The sequence below is a fragment of the Coffea eugenioides genome, chromosome 1, assembly GCF_003713205.1.
Source record: "Coffea eugenioides isolate CCC68of chromosome 1, Ceug_1.0, whole genome shotgun sequence".
NCBI lineage: Eukaryota > Viridiplantae > Streptophyta > Magnoliopsida > Gentianales > Rubiaceae > Coffea > Coffea eugenioides.
Genome location: NC_040035.1, coordinates 53,418,901 through 53,439,860, shown reverse-complemented (window position 1 = coordinate 53,439,860; position 20,960 = coordinate 53,418,901). Strand labels below are relative to the sequence as shown.

The 20,960-nt window shown below is 36.1% G+C and overlaps 1 protein-coding gene across 2 annotated transcripts; it reads left to right on the top strand.

Annotated features, from left to right (window-relative positions):
- The first annotated feature begins 261 nt into the window (after positions 1-261).
- Positions 262-20,766, top strand: LOC113780652 (paladin). 2 transcript variants are annotated; one of them, XM_027326435.1, is made up of 19 exons: positions 262-809; positions 4,877-5,008; positions 5,992-6,063; positions 6,779-6,849; positions 6,962-7,061; positions 7,160-7,258; positions 8,086-8,212; positions 8,757-8,890; positions 8,979-9,038; positions 9,439-9,674; positions 11,647-12,076; positions 14,086-14,409; positions 14,593-15,189; positions 15,280-15,453; positions 16,950-17,180; positions 17,289-17,572; positions 18,958-19,245; positions 19,950-20,072; positions 20,389-20,766. In XM_027326435.1, exons 1-19 carry the CDS (start codon positions 648-650, stop codon positions 20,516-20,518), a joined length of 3,774 nt encoding a protein of 1,257 aa, XP_027182236.1. In that variant the 5' UTR covers positions 262-647; the 3' UTR covers positions 20,519-20,766. The 2 variants fall into 2 exon arrangements, with proteins under 2 accessions (XP_027182236.1, XP_027182242.1); XM_027326441.1 differs by lacking the exons at positions 18,958-19,245; positions 19,950-20,072; positions 20,389-20,766 and adding an exon at positions 18,433-18,839.
- Positions 20,767-20,960: the final 194 nt, after the last annotated feature.

Genomic DNA, 20,960 nt, shown 5'->3' with positions numbered 1-20,960 from the left:
AATTATCCCTTAAATCTATTAACATTTGAAAACTTAACTGATGTACTTTTGTAACAGAAAATTATAAATATATTTTGAATTGGGCTTGGAAGTTACAAAAATTTTAAAAAAGGAAGGTGAGTAATTATTCAAAACTTTAGGGGTGCTAATTGATACTGTGAGAAAAGGAAAGCTGATACGATAATTGGCCTCAAACAAACAACGTGCATGATTGAAATCGAAACCCTGAAACCATTAACCAAACGCCTCCTAACGTTATCATTTCTCCTGTTTAACGGCTCTGCTCCTCCGGCTATCAGTCATCGACAACAGTTGGAATAAACACGAACATCAGTATGGGAGGGTAAGAGAAAGTATTGCTATTCTACTCTTAATCAAAAGGGGATTCTCACATCTCAAGCGGTGCGGTTTGTCTTGTGGCGTCCTTCTTAGGGGCGCGGCATTGTTGCCCGGGAGGAGGGAAAAAGAGTCTGTCAATTGCGTTCCCAAGGAGAGGAGACGAGGGGAGAGGGGAAAGGAACCATTACTGCTCTACTTGTCAAATTGCGTTGCGTCGAGGGAGGGCCATGATGGTTGGCTCTCATTTTTATTAGCGAGACATTCCAATATCGTATTTCTTGGCTCAAGCGAAAGGCCGACAAGAAAACATGCGGACCGTGTCATCGATACCAAAGGAGCCGGAGCAGGTGATGAAACAAAGAGATGGGTCCGTACTGGGGAAGAAGACGATACTCAAGAGCGATCATTTTCCTGGATGCCAGAACAAGCGCTTGATCCCGCAGATCGATGGTGCACCCAACTATCGCAAGGTTTCTCTCTACCCTTCGTTTTATTTTATTTTATTTGGTCATGTTTGATGAATGTAGACTAACTTCAAATTTAGCTTTCTTTTAATCCAATTGATACATCAGGTAATCACATATTTCGGTCTTTCGTTTCTTAGCTCTAAATCTCACATCCCTGTTCACTTGATTGATTTTCTATCAGTTTGATTTTTCTTTTCCTTTTCATCTAATCAATCACTGTTAACCACCTACCATCCTTATAAATTGAAACTATACAAGTATCTTTTCAAAATAGCTGCCCAAGAAAAAGCATATAAAAATACATTAGCAGCTATGTTGGGCTTGTGTTTCTTGACTCAAACAAACTACCCTTTCTTGGCTAATGTTTCCAAGAACTTCAATTTATGTGGACTGTATGCAAAAATAACAATTTAACTGCCTTTGAGTTAATGCTGCCATGTAGGTTTTGCACCCATGTTTGACCATCCAGACACCAGAAACCAACATTCGAAGTCATACACAAACTCCATTCCTGAAATTCATCACTTGTGAGCTTGTTAAGACTGTTAATGTCAAGAACTTGCCTTGTTTCCCCAACCTAGAGGACGGTTGATTTGTCAGACATTACCTCTGTAGTAGTTCAGGATACCGATGCCCGAATTGATTGGTGGGGGAGGGATCATAACTGCATAATTTCTGATGTATTATAACCATTGTTTTGAGAATGAATCAAATGCAAAATGAGACCAACTCTTCCTTTACAAGAAGACGAGAAAAAAAGGTAGAGATTTAAAAGCAGCAAATTGAATTCTAATTCACTGAGAAAAGTTTTGATATATTACCAAATCTGTCTAGCTATAAACATTTTCCACGTAAATATCGATTTCAAATGACATTACTGATATTGTAATTATGTTATGCAGCAAATTATGTGAATATAAATGTTAAATGGTTACAATCACTGTTGATAAAAGTGGAAAGAGATGAGAGAGAGAGAGAGAGAAGATAAATGAGAGAAAATGATGGAAGCGGGAACCAATCCTTGAACAAAATCAGCTTAGCGTCTGAATGCTATCTATAAAGCTAGTAACAAGACTATAAATAGGCAACTTCTAACACTATTTGCAAAAGCAAGTTACTTAAGTTTACATTCCTATAAGCAAAATAGAAATAGACAAAATAACTAATTGCAGTAATACTTAATTAAGCACCAACAGACTTCATATCAAGAAAATTAGTTTGTTTAGATTTCAGTTTCCATAGGGGTCAAGTTTCCTCCAAACATGCAAGTTTGTTTTAACACATCGACAGAAGCAGTTGCACTACACTTTTTGTTAACCTTGATTGTTGTGGTAGCAATCTGTATAACAAAGTTTAAGGCTGTGTTTGAACCTTTAAGGTTTCTTCATAGCTCCATTATATACAGCATTGGCTCGACTACCTATACAAATAGCTTAGACAAAGTTTTCTTCTTGATATTGGCCTCAACAAAAAGCTACAAAAGGGAAAGATAGAATTAACCACCAAAAAGCAGTAATTTTGACTACAGATCCTATTCATTGAGGCCAGACCTGAAGTTAACTGTTGTCGATTTATGTGAATCATCACATCTTCCTTACATATTATGATACTGTGGCAGAGTTATTGGACTTAGAACTGTATTCTTCCACAAACATCATTTCTTGTACTTGTCATATGAAATTTGCTTGGAGATGCTGCTTATATTTGGCTACTACAGGAGGGCACGTTGTATGCTCTTCCATAACCCCCCATTTGCCTTACTATAGGTCTGTCAATGTTGAATCCGCCAAATTTTGTTTTAACTTTTATTACCGTTCCTGATACAGCAGAAACCTTAAACTTGGGAACCTATGGGTTTTTAAGATTTTAAGTACCCATGTTTCCTGAAGAATTTAAATATGCCCCCTATCCCTATATAGAGCAAAAGAGCGGCTGGAGTTCAATTGAGTCCTAGCAAGACTCAAATTATAGCAAGAGGTTGTGAAAGATAAAATATTGTGGTTTGGAATATAGTTTGAGCCACTATGGGTTTTAAGGTCTTGAAAGCGGTACATGTTTGGTTATGGGTATGTTTTCATCACTATTGAAGACTTAAAAGTGGGCAATGGTCATTTCCAGAATATAAAAGCATGAAAAACCGACAAAATGAAATAAATAAATAAATAAATAAAGAAGACACGCAGCAGGCCTCATTGTTGTCCTCTTCTCTGCATCACTTTTCTGCCCATCTCTCCTATCTTCATGGCTCTCTAATCTTTCCACTCCTAAACCCCTTGCTCGCTCCCTTCCCTCCGCCACTATTCATTCCTGTCTGTGCTTTTGTTCTCCCCCAACCTCCTCACTAGTAGAAGGCAACACTTGGTTGTTATGGCTGCCATGACTTTTTGTTTTTGGTCTATATATGTAGTTTGAATATAATATTTTGTAGTTAAATACCACTATTCAACCTGTTTTTATAAGTCTTGGGACTTTCCCGTAAACATCAGTAGACTGAGCTTGACCTTAGTATAGTTCTTATTTGCCTAAATGTGATTCAAGCTTATGGGACTGATGTTTGTCGATTGACTATCTATTTTGCTGTATTACCATGGAGACAATCATTTTGATGTCTTGATTTGGTTGGATGCAGCCTCAAGATGTTTATTGCTGGTTTTGGCCTTTTCCCTTGAGTTTTTGTTAATTTTGATTCAAAAAAAAATTTTGAGATCAATGGAGAATTTGAAGTATGGTCATGCTGAAGTTGTTGAGGGTAGTCAATTGCCAGCGATTACCGAAAGTTGATATTGGCCGAGGAGATGTCATTTAAGTTTTTTCTAGTTTAGGTTTTATTGTTGAAACAGATAAAACTAAAAACAGTGATCACAATTGCAGTGAAAATACCAAAAATAATTTTCAGAAAAAGGAATTCTTATAAACATATTACCATTTGAGGGGGTCATTATCGTTGTCATTTCATAGCTTGTGCCAAATGTCTAGTAGGCCTGCTAACATCTTCTTTTAACCTTTTTGTCAAAAGGTTACACAATTGGATTTTGAAGTTTATATATGTCGAATCATTATTATGGGAGTACATCATCATGAGCTTTCACTAATCTCCTCTAACTCTTCTTTTGATCTCTAGAATTTTGTTTAGCTTTAAAAATCATTTTTCTATTAATTAGGAAAATATTTAAGAAACCTAAACAAAGTGTAAAATAGATCAGAAAACAGCTGAAGGGTGATCTGAACTACAGGTTTTTTGGGATCTTAATCGAGTAGCTCTTTAGGTAAAATGACAAGGATGGATTGTGTCTCTATTGGTGGAATAAATTTTATGCTTTGTCATCAGTGATAATATACATTTCCAAACTACTTGTAGCATGACTGTAGCGAAATTTTGTAACAAAAATTTTAAAGAGATACAAAAACTTCCAAACTCTGAGAGGAGGCAACTGTATATTAGCGGACAATTTAAAGCTCTCTCGCTTCATAATACCCATTGAGAATGCAAAAGTAGACAAAGGTAGAGAAAAAACTGAGAACTAACACAATCACTGAAAATAAATTGTATACTTTAGAGGGTGTGATACCAATTGATGCAAGGCAAGATGGTTCAAGAGGAAGAGGAGAGAAGAAAGAAGGAGAACAAAGTACCAACTGGCACAAGAAAATGAACTGAATAAATGCAACTCTGTCTGCAAAGGTCACTACTGGATTTTTAATAGGTAATTGCTAACCTCAACTCTACAATGAGAGACAGCTGGCATAATTAATTTTACCAACTAAATCAGTTTAACTAAGCTACTATATGCAGACATAAATTAATAGCACAGTAGGACACTTCAGACAGATGTCCAAAGTGCCAATGTGTTGCTATGTCATCTATCTCTTCTTTTCTTTATTATGTTGTGGCTTTCAAAGGATGAGATGCTTACTCGTTTATGTTCCCAGGTTGATAGCCATTAGCATGTTTATCAATTATTTGACATGGGTTTAGAGGTGGTGTCATTTGTATTTATTTAAAAACCTTATTTGGTTCTCTGCTTCATCTTTAATTTGACTTTCAGAATTTGTTTGCCCTTGTGGAGTAGGCTGACTTGTTGCATGTCCACGGTGTTGCTATTCCAACCATTCATGGCATTAGAAATGTTCTAGACCACATAAGAGCTCAAATGCCGGGGAAGCAAACTCATGTCCTTTGGATTAATCTGCGTGAGGAACCGGTAATAACTTTGTCATTTCTTCAACTTTCGAGGTTCAGTGCTATACCAATTCCAGCAACTTTTAATGTTGTTTATCTCATTTTTTTTATTCAGTGGGCTATCAAAATTGTAAAGGTTTTAAAGCTTCATAAACAGCAGAGCAACTTGTACGGTTGTCCACCTTTAACTTGCCCGCTCTAATATTTTGTATATCTACTTTTGGTGGGTCAAAGCCTTTTAATGCTTGGAAATTAAACTTAGGATCTTCACATGGTTTGATTGAGTTTTGACATGAACAATGATTTCATTTATTACACCATTATTGTTTTGTAACTTTATCATTTGCTGTTTTAGCAAATTTCATTCTTCATTTTTTTCAACTCTTAGTTTCCATTTTACTTGAAAACATACACTTACTTATCTTTGCTTGCTCTTCATTTTCTTAAAGGCGATTTTTGCTCTCAATTTGCTCTTTATTTCTTCAACATAGTAAACCTGTCTCCTTAATTCAGGCTGTTGAACTTGGAAGGTTTTTTAAAGCTTAATGTTGAAGAAAATAGTGACTTATACAGTTATTTGCCTTTAACTTGCCTGCTCCAGCATTTTGCATGTATCTTTTTGGGACAAATGTGTGAAAGCCTTAATGGATAATGAAGAAAATCAAAGTTAGGATCTCTGCATGCTTTAATTGAATATTTTTTGCAGTAGTGTCATTCATTTAGTATTCATTTGTCACAACTTTTATGTGTTTACACTTTTTATTTTGGGGGGAGGGGATGCTATATTTGCCTCTTGAATTTCTTTGACTGATATTCCTGAGTTCTCCTTTGTTGTCTAAATTGAACATCATGCTGATTGGGGCGCTGTATATTGTGTTCAAGTTGTTGAAATACTTACAATTTTTGTAAATGTTTTTGAACCTGGTGAGTAAAATTTGGATGCTCCTAGGGAGTTCTGATTTAGCATTCATGTGTCTTGTTCTACTCCTGTCATTCTTGGAACAGGTGGTATACATAAATGGACGTCCTTTTGTCTTGCGGGATGTGGAAAGGCCATTCTCCAATCTAGAGTATACGGTTAGTTATTACAGAGGAATTTCCCACTACATGCAGACTGCTGAGAATGTCAAATAAAATTATTTTCCTCTTCAGCTTGTTACATTGTAACTAAGAATTTGTAGCTGTTATGAAATCAGGATTTTGCTGGTTAAGAGAAAGATAAGCAATATAAATTTTGAAACTTATGCCATGTCTTTTTTAATATAGGCTGTCCTCTTAACTGATATTGATGAGAATTTCTCTCAAAGCTGCTGAAGTTGCCTATTTCTTCCATGTAGCAAGTATATGGAGAAATGGATTTCTATTAACTGATATTTATGAGAATTTCTCTTAAAGAAACTGAATAGAAGGCTGCTGAATTGGCCTATTTCTTTGACGTAGTGATTGAAGTATATGAAGAAATGGATTTCTTTTATATGCTCTCTCATCAGGAGGAAAATTTCGTCATAATTTGTCAAGCCAAAGCAGGCAAAAGGATTTTGCTTTAACTTTTTAATATTTTGAGTTGACTTTGAGAATGGCTAATCTTCAGGATTGATTTGTTGCTGGTTCTTTTGAGAATTTTATTTTTTTTGGGTCCCCTGTAGAAATTATCCAGTCTTGCGTCATTTGAATATTCTTTTTCATAGTCTGGATCTAGTAAAAATTTTTGTTTCAGTTTTTGTTTCCCCTTGAAACTCAAAGTTTTATGTTTAGCTTTTTTTTGGGACCAAATTTTGGCACATTAAATTAGGGTATCAACAGGCAGAGACTGGAGCAAATGGAGGATCGACTAAAAGAAGATATTCTGCTTGAAGCTGCTAGGTACCTATTCTGGGTTGATCTTGGCTCTCTATCTGTGTCTCTGTCTCTCTTTCTCTCCATGTTTTTTTCTTTGATCTGCCTTGTATCTTTTCGCTACACATCCAAATGACAGGTATGGAAATAAGATCCTTGTTACTGATGAGCTACCAGATGGTCAGATGGTCGATCAATGGGAACCAGTGACAATTGCTTCTGTAAAAACACCGCTGGAGGTATTTCAATTTGTTCAGAAGTGTCATGATTTAGTCAGAGATTGGATTGCATCCAATTAAGTGCTTACTCCCATTCTAAACATTCATTTCAAAGCCAGGTGTACGAGGAACTGCAAAAACTAAAGTATCTTGTTGACTATGAAAGAGTTCCTATAACAGATGAAAAATCACCCAAAGAGCAGGATTTTGATATTCTTGTGAGTTTCTGCTGAACAGGCTTCTTTTGTAATACTCATGAGTCATCCTTTTTTAGTTTATTAATTTAGTTAATATCATGGAAATTGCAAACCCTAGATATTTCATCAACTATTCCCTTGGTTATTTTCTATTGTGTGTAAGAGTAGATTACTGAAGAACTTTAGATTGTTCTAGCAAATGCAGGATCTTATAGCACTTTTAGGACATTTTTGCCCGAAAAATTTGATGGCTAAAGAAGATTTGTTTCCATGCCTTCTTTTGTTGCAAAGAAGTCCTACACGCAAACAGAAAGTTGGATGTTCATATCTAATGATGATGCAATCAACTTAGCTTCATTTTTTTTTTATGGGATCATGATAGCATTAGGTCAATCTTGACTTGGTTTTACTTTTGTCCTTGTTTTAAAAATAAAGTAACTTTTAAATCAATGTGCTTGATATTGCAACAGTTTACATAGATTTAACTTTTGATCTTCTGTTATTGCTAGTCCTATAGACACTTAAAATTGTGATCTTACTTGAACAGTTGGTCAAACTGAAAAAAGACTTTACCTTACTGTGGTAAGATGTATCATCGCCATCATGATTATCAACATCATGAAAACATTTAATGCACTTATCTACCTGCATATTCTGCATATATTGGAAATACGATTTGTGAATATACCACATCATGACTTCAATTACCCCACAATTGACTTTCTGTTATTTGTTGGCAATGTCATTAGGAGTACTCAGTTTCCTATAATATGCATCGATGCATGGGCTTCTCTCTCTCTCTCTCTCTCTCTCTCTCTCTCTCTCTCTCACTCACATACTACTTTTAGGTTCAAAAAATTTCTCAAGCTGATATGAAGACAGAGATAGTATTTAATTGCCAAATGGGACGTGGAAGAACGACAACTGGGATGGTGATTGCAACATTGATTTATCTTAATCGACTAGGAGTTTCAGGTAGTATTTACATAGATCATGTGTTCTCCTATGCTTTTTACCTCTTGAGCTGTACGACTGCCCTCATTTACTCAGCTATTTACAAGAAAACCTTACCACTATTACTTCACTTGTTTTGATCCTAAATACCTTATTCTGAAATCTGTGCTAGTGTATCTTGAATTTTGTTTTGCCTTGTTGGTGTTGGGGTGAATACAAGTTTTATATTGCTAATGAAATAGCGAAGGGTAATATCACCTTTACACAATGAAGCTAAAAGCTTAACACAACAATGAAGGATTAAACTGAATTGCTACTAATCTAAAAGCTTAACACAATGAAATATAGCAGATGATCCATGAGATAAAACCAATTGACAGCTAGAGATTTTGAATGGCCTTCTTTCATATGAAAAGCAAGCACTATGCACCTTGAGTTTTGTATATGCAACACACCTGAAGAAAACTTGCTCGGTTCTGGAATCATCCATCCTTGTAACAAACCTTAGACGAATACTTTTTACTACTCTCATCTTCTGTTAACTTTATGATCAATCGTTCAACAGGTATTCCCAGGACCAATTCAATTGGCAAAGTTTCTGACTGCAGTTCAAGCATCACAGACAATTTACCAAATTCTGAGGAAGCAATTCTTAGAGGCGAATATGCTGTCATTAGAAGCCTGATTCGGGTTTTAGAGGTGTGCAAAAGTAGCTCAACATTAGTTTCCGTAATTTGACGACTGGAAGATTTTGTTGAAATTATATTGACTAGAGGTATGCCTTAAGGGTGGTGTTGAAGGCAAAAGACAAGTTGACAAAGTCATCGACAAATGTGCTTCAATGCAGGTATTGAGTTTCTTTAGAGCTTTGCTTTATTTTGGATTTGTTTTATTAGTAATCATTCAATTTAAAAGCAAGCATTGATGCAATAGGCAAAAGTAGCCTCTTAGCTTGTCTGGAGAAGGCTACATGCACCAATCATGTCCCCCCAAGAGTTGCAGAAGGCTAGAAGCCTTTAAACTTTTATATTCTTATGACATCACATTGGTTTATCCCTTTGTAACTTCTCCTGCAGAACCTAATGCTTATTTGTCTGAAGAAAATTTTTCACCTATGATATCAGTGGTTTGTTTATTTTGATTTTGCTCCAAGAAGATTTTACTGCCTTCTAGCTTTATGGACAGCTATCTTTCTTGGCAATTGTATTTCTTGTATTCTAAGTTATTCATCTGTGACCTAATATCAGAACTTACGTGAAGCCATTGCTACTTATCGCAACAGTATATTAAGGCAACCAGATGAGATGAAGAGGGAGGCATCACTATCCTTCTTTGTGGAGTACTTGGAAAGATATTACTTCCTAATTTGCTTTGCCGTCTATCTCCATACAGAAAGAGAAGCACTTAATGCTAAACTCCCAGATGGGTGCAGTTTCACTGACTGGATGAAAGCAAGGCCAGAGTTGTATAGCATAATCCGAAGGTAAAAGAGAATTCTACTGCAGAAACTGTGATGGATCTATGCTCATGTCTTTGATTTAGAATGAAAGAGTCACTTCTTGCTTGCTCCTCCAAAGCTAACTGTTTGCCATGATTACAATTTTGCCTCAATCTCACCCTTGTGATTGAATAAGCTTTGGTAGACTTGATACTAAAACTCAGAGGATCATGTAGGCTGATATTTGTACGAGATAAATCTAACTGCTGAATTGAGCCATAAATACAAGTTGGAGGAGAGGTTCTTAGCACAAGTAGAATTAATGAGAAATATCTTACTTAGACTTATTTTGGATGGCATTCAACTGTAACTCGTCATTTAACATTAGTTGTCATTATAGATAAGTCAGCAGCTTTTTTGTTCTCTTTAGTGAGTGTCAACAAATGTTCCCACATATATCTTCCACCTCCCTCAAAAGCATAGGGGAGAGAGCAGCTCAGGAAGTGACTGCATGCCCAAAACATCATACCAGGTAAACTGCTCTTCAGAGCCTGCAAGCATGTTAAAGCTAGAGCACTGATCCTTGGGCGAGATAGCAAAAGCCTATATAGCAGGTTTAGAGGTCTCTATGTTATACTGTTCTCGTCTGAGAATCTTTGCACTTGAATAGATCAACTTTTCTGTTAATTAGCAACCTCTCTTATCGATCTCATGCAGGAATAGTAACATAAACCCTGTGCAAATAATAGGGCACTTCATCCCCACAGTGTGTCATCATGTTAAAATTTTTGCCTCTCGTCTTTGTTCCCCCCCCCCCACCCCACAAAAAAAAAAAAAAAACCGACACTCCCTTCTCTCTTTGTCCCGTTAAGTGTTTGTTCATTTTGACACAGTAGAGGGAGATCACCTGCCTTAGAGTCCAGCCTCATGTCTCTAGATATCCTTATTTCTCTCAAATTGATTAAGCAGAAACTATTGACATGGCACAAAGCTGATGGTAGTCCAACAGATTTTTATAACAGATTCTCAAGCTTAGAACTCATTCGGAAATCAAAACATTATAGGGTAAAATTGCTGGCACAAACCATAATAAGCAAGTAACAACAGAACAGATAAGTAAAGAAAAATTGCAGGAAATGTGCAAGTAAGAAGGAGGTCAGATTAACAAACTCCATGAATTGCTCCTAGAAACCCTTAGGTATCACACTCAAGGCTAGTTTGCATCTCACAACCTCAAGAAGACAGCAAGTATTCACGAATATTTATTAACAAAGAAAATTCTGTCTTATCTTTGTGGAGAAGTACAATACTTATAGACCCCTAGACCGAATCTGACTTTAACTCCAAATAAGACTCTCAAGTAAAACAGAATCATATCAGAAAGCTTCCTTATTCACTCTTTTTTAAAAACTAAAATCCTAATTACTAAACAGAAAACTACCATAAACATAAAATTACTAAAATTAAAAAGTTCCTGCAAGAAGCTAAATTAATAATATACACCTAAGTACTAAAACCTGGAAATCTGAAGAAGAATAAATGACTGATGACTCAAACTGACTCTATAAAGACTCTTTTAAAACTGAGAGTAAATTCCAGATAATACTCTATATCTTTGAATGTGTGCCTAATCGAAGCTTGAGCAAAATTCTGGAATTCCTTGAGCCATTCATTGTCTGCATTACTATGTCTAATACTGCTTCCAGTTGAGTGGTTTTGTTTGCTTAATCTTAGTTTGTGGCGCATACCAAAAGAGAGGATGGAAGTCTGGCACCCAGTCTTTTATTATTAGCTTGGCTCCACTTGCGAGCTTTTCATGGTCTGAGACAAGATTTGATGATCAAGGATGGATACTTAGATGTTAAAAATGCACAAGTGCTATCAAAAGCTCTTATCAAGACAGCATAATAATTTAATCCTGGACAACTAGTCATGTATAGCATTTTCACACATGGGCATAGTCACCTTAGTATGTTTATATTTCATTATCCAAAATAAATTATTTTTCTTGGTACAGGTTGCTAAGGAGAGATCCAATGGGAGCACTTGGACATACAATTTTGAAACCATCTCTAACAAAAATTGCAGAATCTGCTGATGGCCGCCCCTGTGAGATGGGTCAAGTTGCCGCAATGAGAAATGGGGAGGTACTTGGCAGTCAAACTATTCTTAAAAGCGATCACTATCCTGGCTGCCAAGACTCTAGTTTGTCAGAAAGAGTAGATGGTGCCCCCAATTTTAGAGAAATTCCTGGTTTTCCAGTATATGGTGTTGCCAATCCTACTGTGGATGGGATTCGATCTGTCATCCAACGCATTGGCAGCTGTAAAGGCGGGCGCCCTGTGTTTTGGCACAACATGAGGGAAGAACCTGTTATCTACATCAATGGAAAACCCTTCGTACTTCGTGAAGTTGAAAGACCATATAAAAACATGCTGGAGTACACGGTATTTTCAATCTGAGATATGTCCCTTTGTGCATATTCATTATGATGACATCACTGATGGTACATTGGAACATTCAACTTATTTCGTTTTTATTTTTTATTGGGCCAAACTACTGTAGTTTTTTTTTTTTCAGAAGAGCATGGCTTAGCTTGATTTGCTGAATTCTGCAGTTCAATTTTCTGCCCTAGAGTCTTTGATTAGTCTATTGATTTTCATAACATCCCCATAGAATTTGAGAGGTTTGATTATTTCCTTCGGAGGGAGCACAATTCTGAGAAACCAAAGTCAAATGGACACAGAACTTACCAGATGCAACTTTGAGCATATGAACGTTGAAAGCTATGCTAGAAGCATCAGTAATTTGACTGAAGTCTAGAATTGCAGATAGATTTACTGTATACCGAATAAATCACAATTTATATTCTTTCAGACCACTAAAGCATTTGATTGCAAAACATGCATCCATGGCTTCTAAAAAATTACACTTTTTCATACTTTCATGGATTTTAGGCTAGTGTCCTAGTTCCCTAAAAAATAGGTAAAGTTACCTTCAAAAAAAAAAAAGATAACATTTAAGGGCTGTACATCTGCGGAGAAGAACCCTATGACTGATGTTTTTCGAAGGGAGAAGTGTACTTACAGTTCCCAACAGCAGAAAACAGAGACCTCTATTCGGCTGAAAATCCAAGATACACAAGGAAAATTTACAGACCAAACTGAAGGACTTGAATATGCAAAATGTGCTATTATAATTTTTAGTGCTTTTGTTAATACTAAACTGATGCAGAAAGGATATTGATATTTAGTGCTGAAGTAGTAAATCTACATTGTAAAATTTATTGCCAAGATACAACGACAAGAAGTGGAGAAATAAGAGGTCTAGATTTAAATAAAAAAATGAGATGTAATCTGCAGGATTAGTTATCTATAAGTTCTAGAAGCTAAGATCTAGTCCTTCCTGCAGCTGTTTAGATTTTTAAATAAGTGCTTTGTTGAAAAGATATTGCACACATTTTGTCAGAAGATTAAGGATTGAAGCCAAAGTGTCAAGGAATTGGCCTAAAATGTAGGACTTTCCCCTAGCATCACTTAGTGGCGAAAATATTGATTAAGTAAACAGCATATTAGCAAGTTCTTGGATGATAATTGCTAGAAAATTCTGTGACAATGTTTTTAGTGTTGTTTGTGACAGTTTATGTTGAATAATCAGTGTGTTCACAAATGATTAACCCGTATTATCCTTAATCATAAAACATCATTAATAGGGAAAGGAAGAAATATCATTCTGCGCAAAACCCAGATTTATCAAATAAATATTGTTAACCTGCATTGGTGGTCAATATTGTATTTCTTCTGCAATTAAGGGCGCATGTATTCATCATGACGTACACATCTAATATTGGTTATTCATGAATTTATACTCTGATTTGAAGTCTATAATATTGACATGTCTTTTCCATTTTTCCTTTGCTTACAATATCTTTTCCTTTGCTTTCATTTATCATCTTTTATACCATGATGTTGGGGGTGTAGGAGATTGGAACTATGTGTCTGGTATTTGCAATTGCTTCTTATTTGTTGCTTTCTTTAAGGGGAAATATTGCCATGTAACCATCTTGGACCTGTTCTTAAAACCGAAATCTTTCTCCTGGAAGTGCAGTTACCTAAGTATACGTCGCTGTTATAAAACAGATCAAATTTAAACTCCTATTTGAAAATTTGATTTCTGGAATTACATCTTGATGTCTGTTACTTTTGTGGTTATAGTAATCAGAAAAATGGTGGTAAATGTACCACTTCTTTTTAAATTCCAATTTGTAACTTACTACTAAATATAAGAGTTTCATTTCTGGATTTACAAGTTTATTGTGTCTGAGTGTCTGTTGCTTTTGTGTTTATACTAATTGGAAAAATGCTGGTAAATGTACTTTTTTTTTTTTTCATTTCGTGATTATATGCTATTACAAAATGCAATTCTGGCAGCTTATTTGCTGGGATATTGCATCTAGGGGATTGACTGTGAAAGAGTAGAAAGAATGGAAGCTCGTCTGAAAGATGATATTCTGCGAGAAGCTGACCTTTACCATGGGGCTGTAATGGTTATTCATGAAACCGATGATGGTCAAATATTTGATGCCTGGGAGAATGTGAGGCCTGGTGCAGTTCAAACCCCATTGGAGGTCTTTAGTTGCCTAGAGGCTGATGGTTTCCCAATCAAGTATGCTCGTGTGCCAATCACTGATGGTAAAGCTCCCAAAAGTTCTGACTTTGACTTACTGTCAATGAATATAACATCTGCTTCAAAGGACACAGCTTTTGTTTTTAACTGCCAGGTAGAACTTGTCTTAACGTATAGATGCTGAATTCTTTGACTTCTTATAACCATTTCAAATTTGTTTTCTTTGGAAGACCTGTTCTTTTCATGCCCTATTGGATAGCACTTTTTTTCTGGTTGGTATGGTACATTAGTTCTATTATGACCCTGATTATGATTTTTTTTCCCTTATATGTGACAGATGGGTATAGGAAGAACAACCACTGGTACTGTAATTGCTTGTCTTCTAAAACTTCGAATAGATTATGGAAGACCTATTAGAGTATTAACTGATAATACATCACCTGAAGAGTTCGGTGGTGGTATATCAAGTGGTGATGAAAGCGAATGTCATGCTTCAACATCTACAGCAATGACGACAAAACCTCAAAGATACACAAGTTATGCATTTGGGATAAATGACATTCTTTTGCTATGGAAGATAACAAGATTGTTTGACAATGGGGTTGAGTGCAGAGACGCCTTAGATGCTGTAATTGATAGATGTTCAGCTTTGCAGAATATTCGCCAAGCTGTCTTGCAGTACAGGAAGTTATTCAATCAGCAACAAGTTGAGCCTCGGGAGAGAAGAGTGGCACTAAACCGGGGTGCTGAATACTTGGAGCGTTATTTTCGTTTGATTGCTTTTGCAGCATATCTTGGTAGTGAAGCTTTTGATGGATTTTGTCGACAGGGAGATTCAAAGATTACGTTTAAGAATTGGTTGCTTCAGCGACCAGAAGTTCAAGCCATGAAGTGGTCCATTCGGTTACGGCCTGGGCGATTCTTTACTGTCCCTGTAAAGCTTCTCTTATTAAACACCTTTTGTCTGGGTTTTGTGGTTTTCTTTTGCTTCTGTTTTACTCTGCTGGCATTTTTGTAAATTCAGGAGGAACTGAGAGCTCCACATGAATCTCAACATGGAGATGCAGTAATGGAGGCCATTGTCAAGGATCGCAATGGTTCAGTTCTGGGGAAAGGATCTATACTGAAGATGTACTTCTTTCCTGGTCAAAAAACTTCAAGCCATATACAGATTCATGGAGCACCACATGTATACCAGGTATGCTGGACCATTCAGTAACAAGTAAAACAAACTGGAAATTTACCATAGCAAAATGGTGTGTCAGAAACTTTGATTTAGTATCTCATTTCTTGTGTTTGTTGACCTTCAAAGGTCCAGAGTAGGCCATCGATTGCCTGGTAGAGGCCAGTTTGGTATACATATATAGGAGAATTTAGACATCCTGCGTAAAAGAGCTAGTTTGTGCAATTCGATGTGAATTGTCAATTACTATGGTATCAATAACAGCTAGCGCAGTTTTGCCATTCTGGCTTATTGGATAAAGAGCCAATTATAGATTTGCTAGAACTTTTTCTGCATCAAACTGGATGACCTACTTTTTCTTTTTGTTATGTTATAGCACAATGTTCTGAAAATCATATTTCTTTTCCTTCTTAAGAATGATATATGAAGATTATCATGTCCTTTTGATGGATTAAGTTGTTAAATTGCAAAAATGTACATGGCTGTTGCTTTTTTACTTTATTTTATCCTCGCAGCTAGCTATTTGGACCATCATTGAGAACAGACAGAGGCTTATCATAATGCTCTTCTACTAGCTTTGTAATTTAATGGCTACACATCCCTTCTTCACTTTCTAGCTCAAACAAGCTATCCTAGCATCTATGTGCGTACATCTCTGAATACTTTATTCTTTTCATGCCAAAACAAGTATTTTACTGCTCATTTCCTAACACAATTGGGTATTCAACATTTCTACTCTTTCTCCCCCTTTTTGTTTATAAAAGCCAAGTCTTTCTATATGATACCACTAGTCATGACACAGTATTCACTCTCATCTCTCTCCTCTCTTCCCTTTCCACTTTCTCCAGTGTCCTCCTTGATTTGGTGTCATGTTAAGAACCTTCTCTTCCCACCTTCAACATAAAAATGTTGCCCGACTCTCCCTGATGCTCTCAAAGAAGAATGTAAGAGTTAGCTGTATCAGTTTTGAACCCCCAACTTTCTGATTGTTAGGTACCTGCTAAGACAAGGTACCAGGATATAAGTTCTAGTACAAACTCTTTATTTCAATTGTAGATAATCACAATTTGTCTAGACCTGTAGTTAAAATTTAGCAGATGCAGCCTGAATGAAAAGGATTAGATGTTGTACTTGGATGATAGTCCAAACAATTCAACTTGAATTTCAAGCTGCTTTTGCAAAAGTACCTGCTGTTGGCTCCTCTTCTCACCTGCTTGATCTTATGCTAGGATAATGCATGTTTTTGTCTCTGTACTTCTGTATATCAGTTATTTTGTCAGTCCTACTCAGTAATATGATTACACTCTAGCTCTTAATGAGTTTTTGATGTTTGGAAAACTGTAATCAATGAAATTTTATCCCACAGATACCAATATTTTTCACTCATAGGATCTTGTCTAGTTTGTCTGGAAGATTAGGAGATCCTCTAAAGAAATTATGGATTTTCTTTCTGGAAGTAAAATGGCTTAATCTGTTTGTATGGGGCAAGTTAATCTGATTATTCCTTTCAGGTGGATGGTTATCCTGTATACAGTATGGCAACACCAACAATTGCCGGTGCAAAGGGCATGTTAGCATACCTTGGTGCCAAGCCTGATCCTACTGGAAGCACTCCTCAGAAAGTTAATGTAACTGATCTGAGGGAAGAAGCAGTTGTTTATATCAATGGAACGCCTTTTGTGCTCAGGGAGCTGAATAACCCTGTTGACACGCTGAAACATGTTGGAATCACTGGTTCAGTTGTACGTCTTTATTTGCTTTACTGCCACTTTGCAGGGTCCAAAAATAAGGCTGGAGGTACTAGTTGCATATCCAATGTATCCTAACTTTGTTTCCTCACTGCTTCATAGGTAGAACACATGGAGGTACGACTTAAAGAAGATATCATAACAGAGATTAGACATTCTGGTGGTCGAATGCTTTTACACCGTGAAGAATATAGTCCAGTGTCAAATCAAGTCAGTGTCATTGGATATTGGGAGAATATATTTGCAGATGATATCAAGACTCCGGCTGAGGTTTATGCAGCTCTGAAAAATGAATGCTATAATATAGCATACAGGAGGATACCTTTAACTAGAGAGAGAGAGGCTCTGGCCTCTGATATTGATGCTATCCAGTACTGCAAAGATGAGTAAGTACCATAATTAGTTATAGCAAAGATAAAGTGGTTTTTCATGATCTTAGCTGCATATCAACTTGAAAATTGAAATGTCTCCTATCATGTAGAAGGCTGTGTCAGGGTACCATCATGTAATCTTCTAATTGGTTAGATTGCTTTCTAAAATATGTTCTTTAATGGAATGTTGAAACTTAATGGCAGGGGGGATATTTATTATAGTTAAATTGAAAATCGAATAGTAAATTGGCAAAATCTAAGTGGTTCTTGTTGTAATTAATCCTTATCAGAATTCAAAAATTTTAACAACAGAACAATTCAACACTTTTTAGGACAAAACGTCAGCTACTGCCTCCCTAGTTTTGCAAAATGACATAAACCTCCCTTCTAGGTTTTACATTATTGATGACCTTTCTCACAATTAACTTTGATTCAATGGTGTTAATTATTCTGTAGAAATTTAGGCCATCATCAGATGATATTTCTGTACCTTGTAAATATTATATCTGTTTTATTTTTTTTTATATGTACCTGTCTGCCTTTTATGCTTATAGCTAAAGTTAACAGTAAGGGACGTATTGTGTACATCTATTGAACATTAGGGGAAGTATCTTAAAAAGCTAGAAGAAATGCGAGTCTTAACCACCTTTTATGCTAGTTTAGTATTTTACCTTTTAACTGTTTGACCATCGAAGTCTTCTAATATCTTTTTATCTGGAAATGTTGTACTTGCTTGTTGGATTCTTATTACACTTTTATTATTGGTAGAACAATCTTAACAAAACTGACTAGATTTTTCTATAATATATACATTTCTATCCTATTAAGTATAGATGCAATGGTTGGTGGTCTAACTTGTAAAGTTTTTGAACTAGCTGGTGACGTAACATTACCATCCAAACTTCGAAGGTTTCATACCATCTTTCGTCTCAGGTACATCAGCATCCAGGTTTGATGACTTAAAAAAAAAAAAAAAAGACGTTTAAATGTGTATATCTGTAGAGAACTATGTGGTGCTAAGCATATCCATTATGTATTTGAAGTACGTATATACTGTGAAACCATGTAAAGATTAATATTTGACTATTTGAAGTACCATTGCAATCTTTATGCGTCCACTAGACATATTCTGAAACCATAGTGAAGCCATATATTACATATTGGATGCTTTCAGTTCTTGATGAAATGTGAATTTTGTGTTATATGCGATGTGGACTATGATTGGTAGTAAAAGAAGGCATGCAAATTAAGATTATAGTGATGATTTCCGAGTAAAATGATTCAGCAACATCTTTGGTTTTTTCTTCAATTCCTTTCCATCTCAGTTCTGATTAAATAATGAATGTTGTAAATGAACTGAATTTATTTCTTTTCATTTTTTTTTTCTGGCTTAAAAAAAGCTCTGCAGGGTCTTATCTGTTTGTATCACACACAGGATTTGGAGGGGTTGCCTACGCAATGGCTATTCTTTGTATTAAACTTGAAGCAGATGCAAACTTGACATCTTATGCTCCGAGATCTGTAGTGGTTGCTCCACATTCATTCCCTTTACCTGAGGAGAAGCTAGCTTCCCAAACTTCTGATGAAGAAGCACAGCAAATGGGTGATTATCGGGACATATTAAGCCTTACGAGAGTTCTGACGCATGGTCCTGAGAGCAAGGCGAACGTTGACACTGTTATAGAACGGTAAGCGATTCTGTTCATCTAATAAAAGGAATTTCCTTATCTTGTTAAGCTTTGAACTTTTTTGCGGGTGGTCATCAATTCATCTTTAAGATCTTGATGAGATCATAGTTCTTCATGTCCTTTTCCTGCTTCATTAAATTATTTCTTGCAAATTTATAACAATATTTGGCTTCATGTCCTTCGATTCAAGCATTGTACCACCATCATTTAGGCCTGGACTAGACATAATAAGTTGCGTCAGGTTCCACCTATCTAGTTAGATGATGTAACCAATGAAAATGCAGAAGTGAGTTGAGTTACGGCTAAATGACCAGCAAGAGCCTTTGAGCTTTGGCATCATCTTGACAGGGAAACTACTTCATTGCTATGGCATCCAAGTCGTGCTGTAGCTGTGTTCTGCTCCATGTTCAAAAGGGAATTAGTTTTTCTTATATTTTACAATGTAAAATCTTGGAATGCTTCAATGAATAGAATCAGTTTTGATCAACTAGAGAAAGGGAGAACTAATAAATGGCGTAAGATCCAGGGTAGAGTAGGCTTTGGGTGGAACATGATGAATTTGAAAAGAAGTGAAAAACTTTATTGTAGTAGAATTCTCATTCATAGGTGAATTAACTACTGCTGTGGTTTGACGTTGATGATAATGTAAGTCCCTATCCCTGATTTTGACGAACTTGGTTCTTGAATTTTCCATGCTATTAAAGGTGTGCGGGGGCAGGACATTTGCGTGATGATATCTTTTACTATGCAAAGGAACTTGAGAAACTTCCTGATGATGATGATGAGAATCGGGCATACCTGACTGACATGGGTACTAAAGCTCTAAGGTTAGTTGACGTTTTCGCTAGTGTACTTGCAGCAAACTGAGTTTGTAAGCATTGACTACGAAGTTTTTTTATCTAGGAAACGTCTGCGTGTTTAGGTTTAGGTGCCCATGTTTCGGCTATCTGGAAAAACCTGCATCTAAAAAGATCAAATAATGAGTGTAAAGTTATCCTTCATATTGAGTTGCTGACCGTGGTGGCATTTGGCTGGCATGCTTACACTAGCCGCCACAGAATTGGACTTGACTTTATATGGCTGCAGAGAAACATTGAGAATAACAATTTCTTTTTTTTTTTTTTTGGGGGCATCCATTTTCAGGCGATACTTCTTCTTGATCACATTTAGATCTTACCTCTACTGCACTTCTGCGACTGAGACGAGATTTACTGCCTGGATGGATGCAAGACCGGAGCTCGGCCACCTGTGCAATAACCTGAGGATCAAATGATGGTGGACCGGACCGACTTAATAATACGACCGGAAGCTGGCTTTCCTTGATAAAATAGTAGTAGTGGCAAGCAAAAAGATACATCATATTCGCTACATGGATGAAAATAACGCCACAAATAAATAGGTATTTTCCTCTAACTTCATCATAAATAATGAATTACAGTTGGAAATGCGTTTTTTAACATGAAGTGTAATAGTTAGTATGATTTTTTATGAGAAGAACCCAAATAACTTTGGGGGCCGTTTGGAATCGTTTGCGTTTCTTTTTTTTTTTTTTTTGTTTTCCTGTTTGTTTGTGCGTAGAATTTGACATACAGAAAAAATTAATGGTTCATATAGTTAATGTTTTACAGCAAAGAGAAGCGTTTATGAACATGAATCTTGTTTTTAAAACGCTAAAAATGTTTATTTTTAACTGTTTAGAAAACATCTAAAATAGA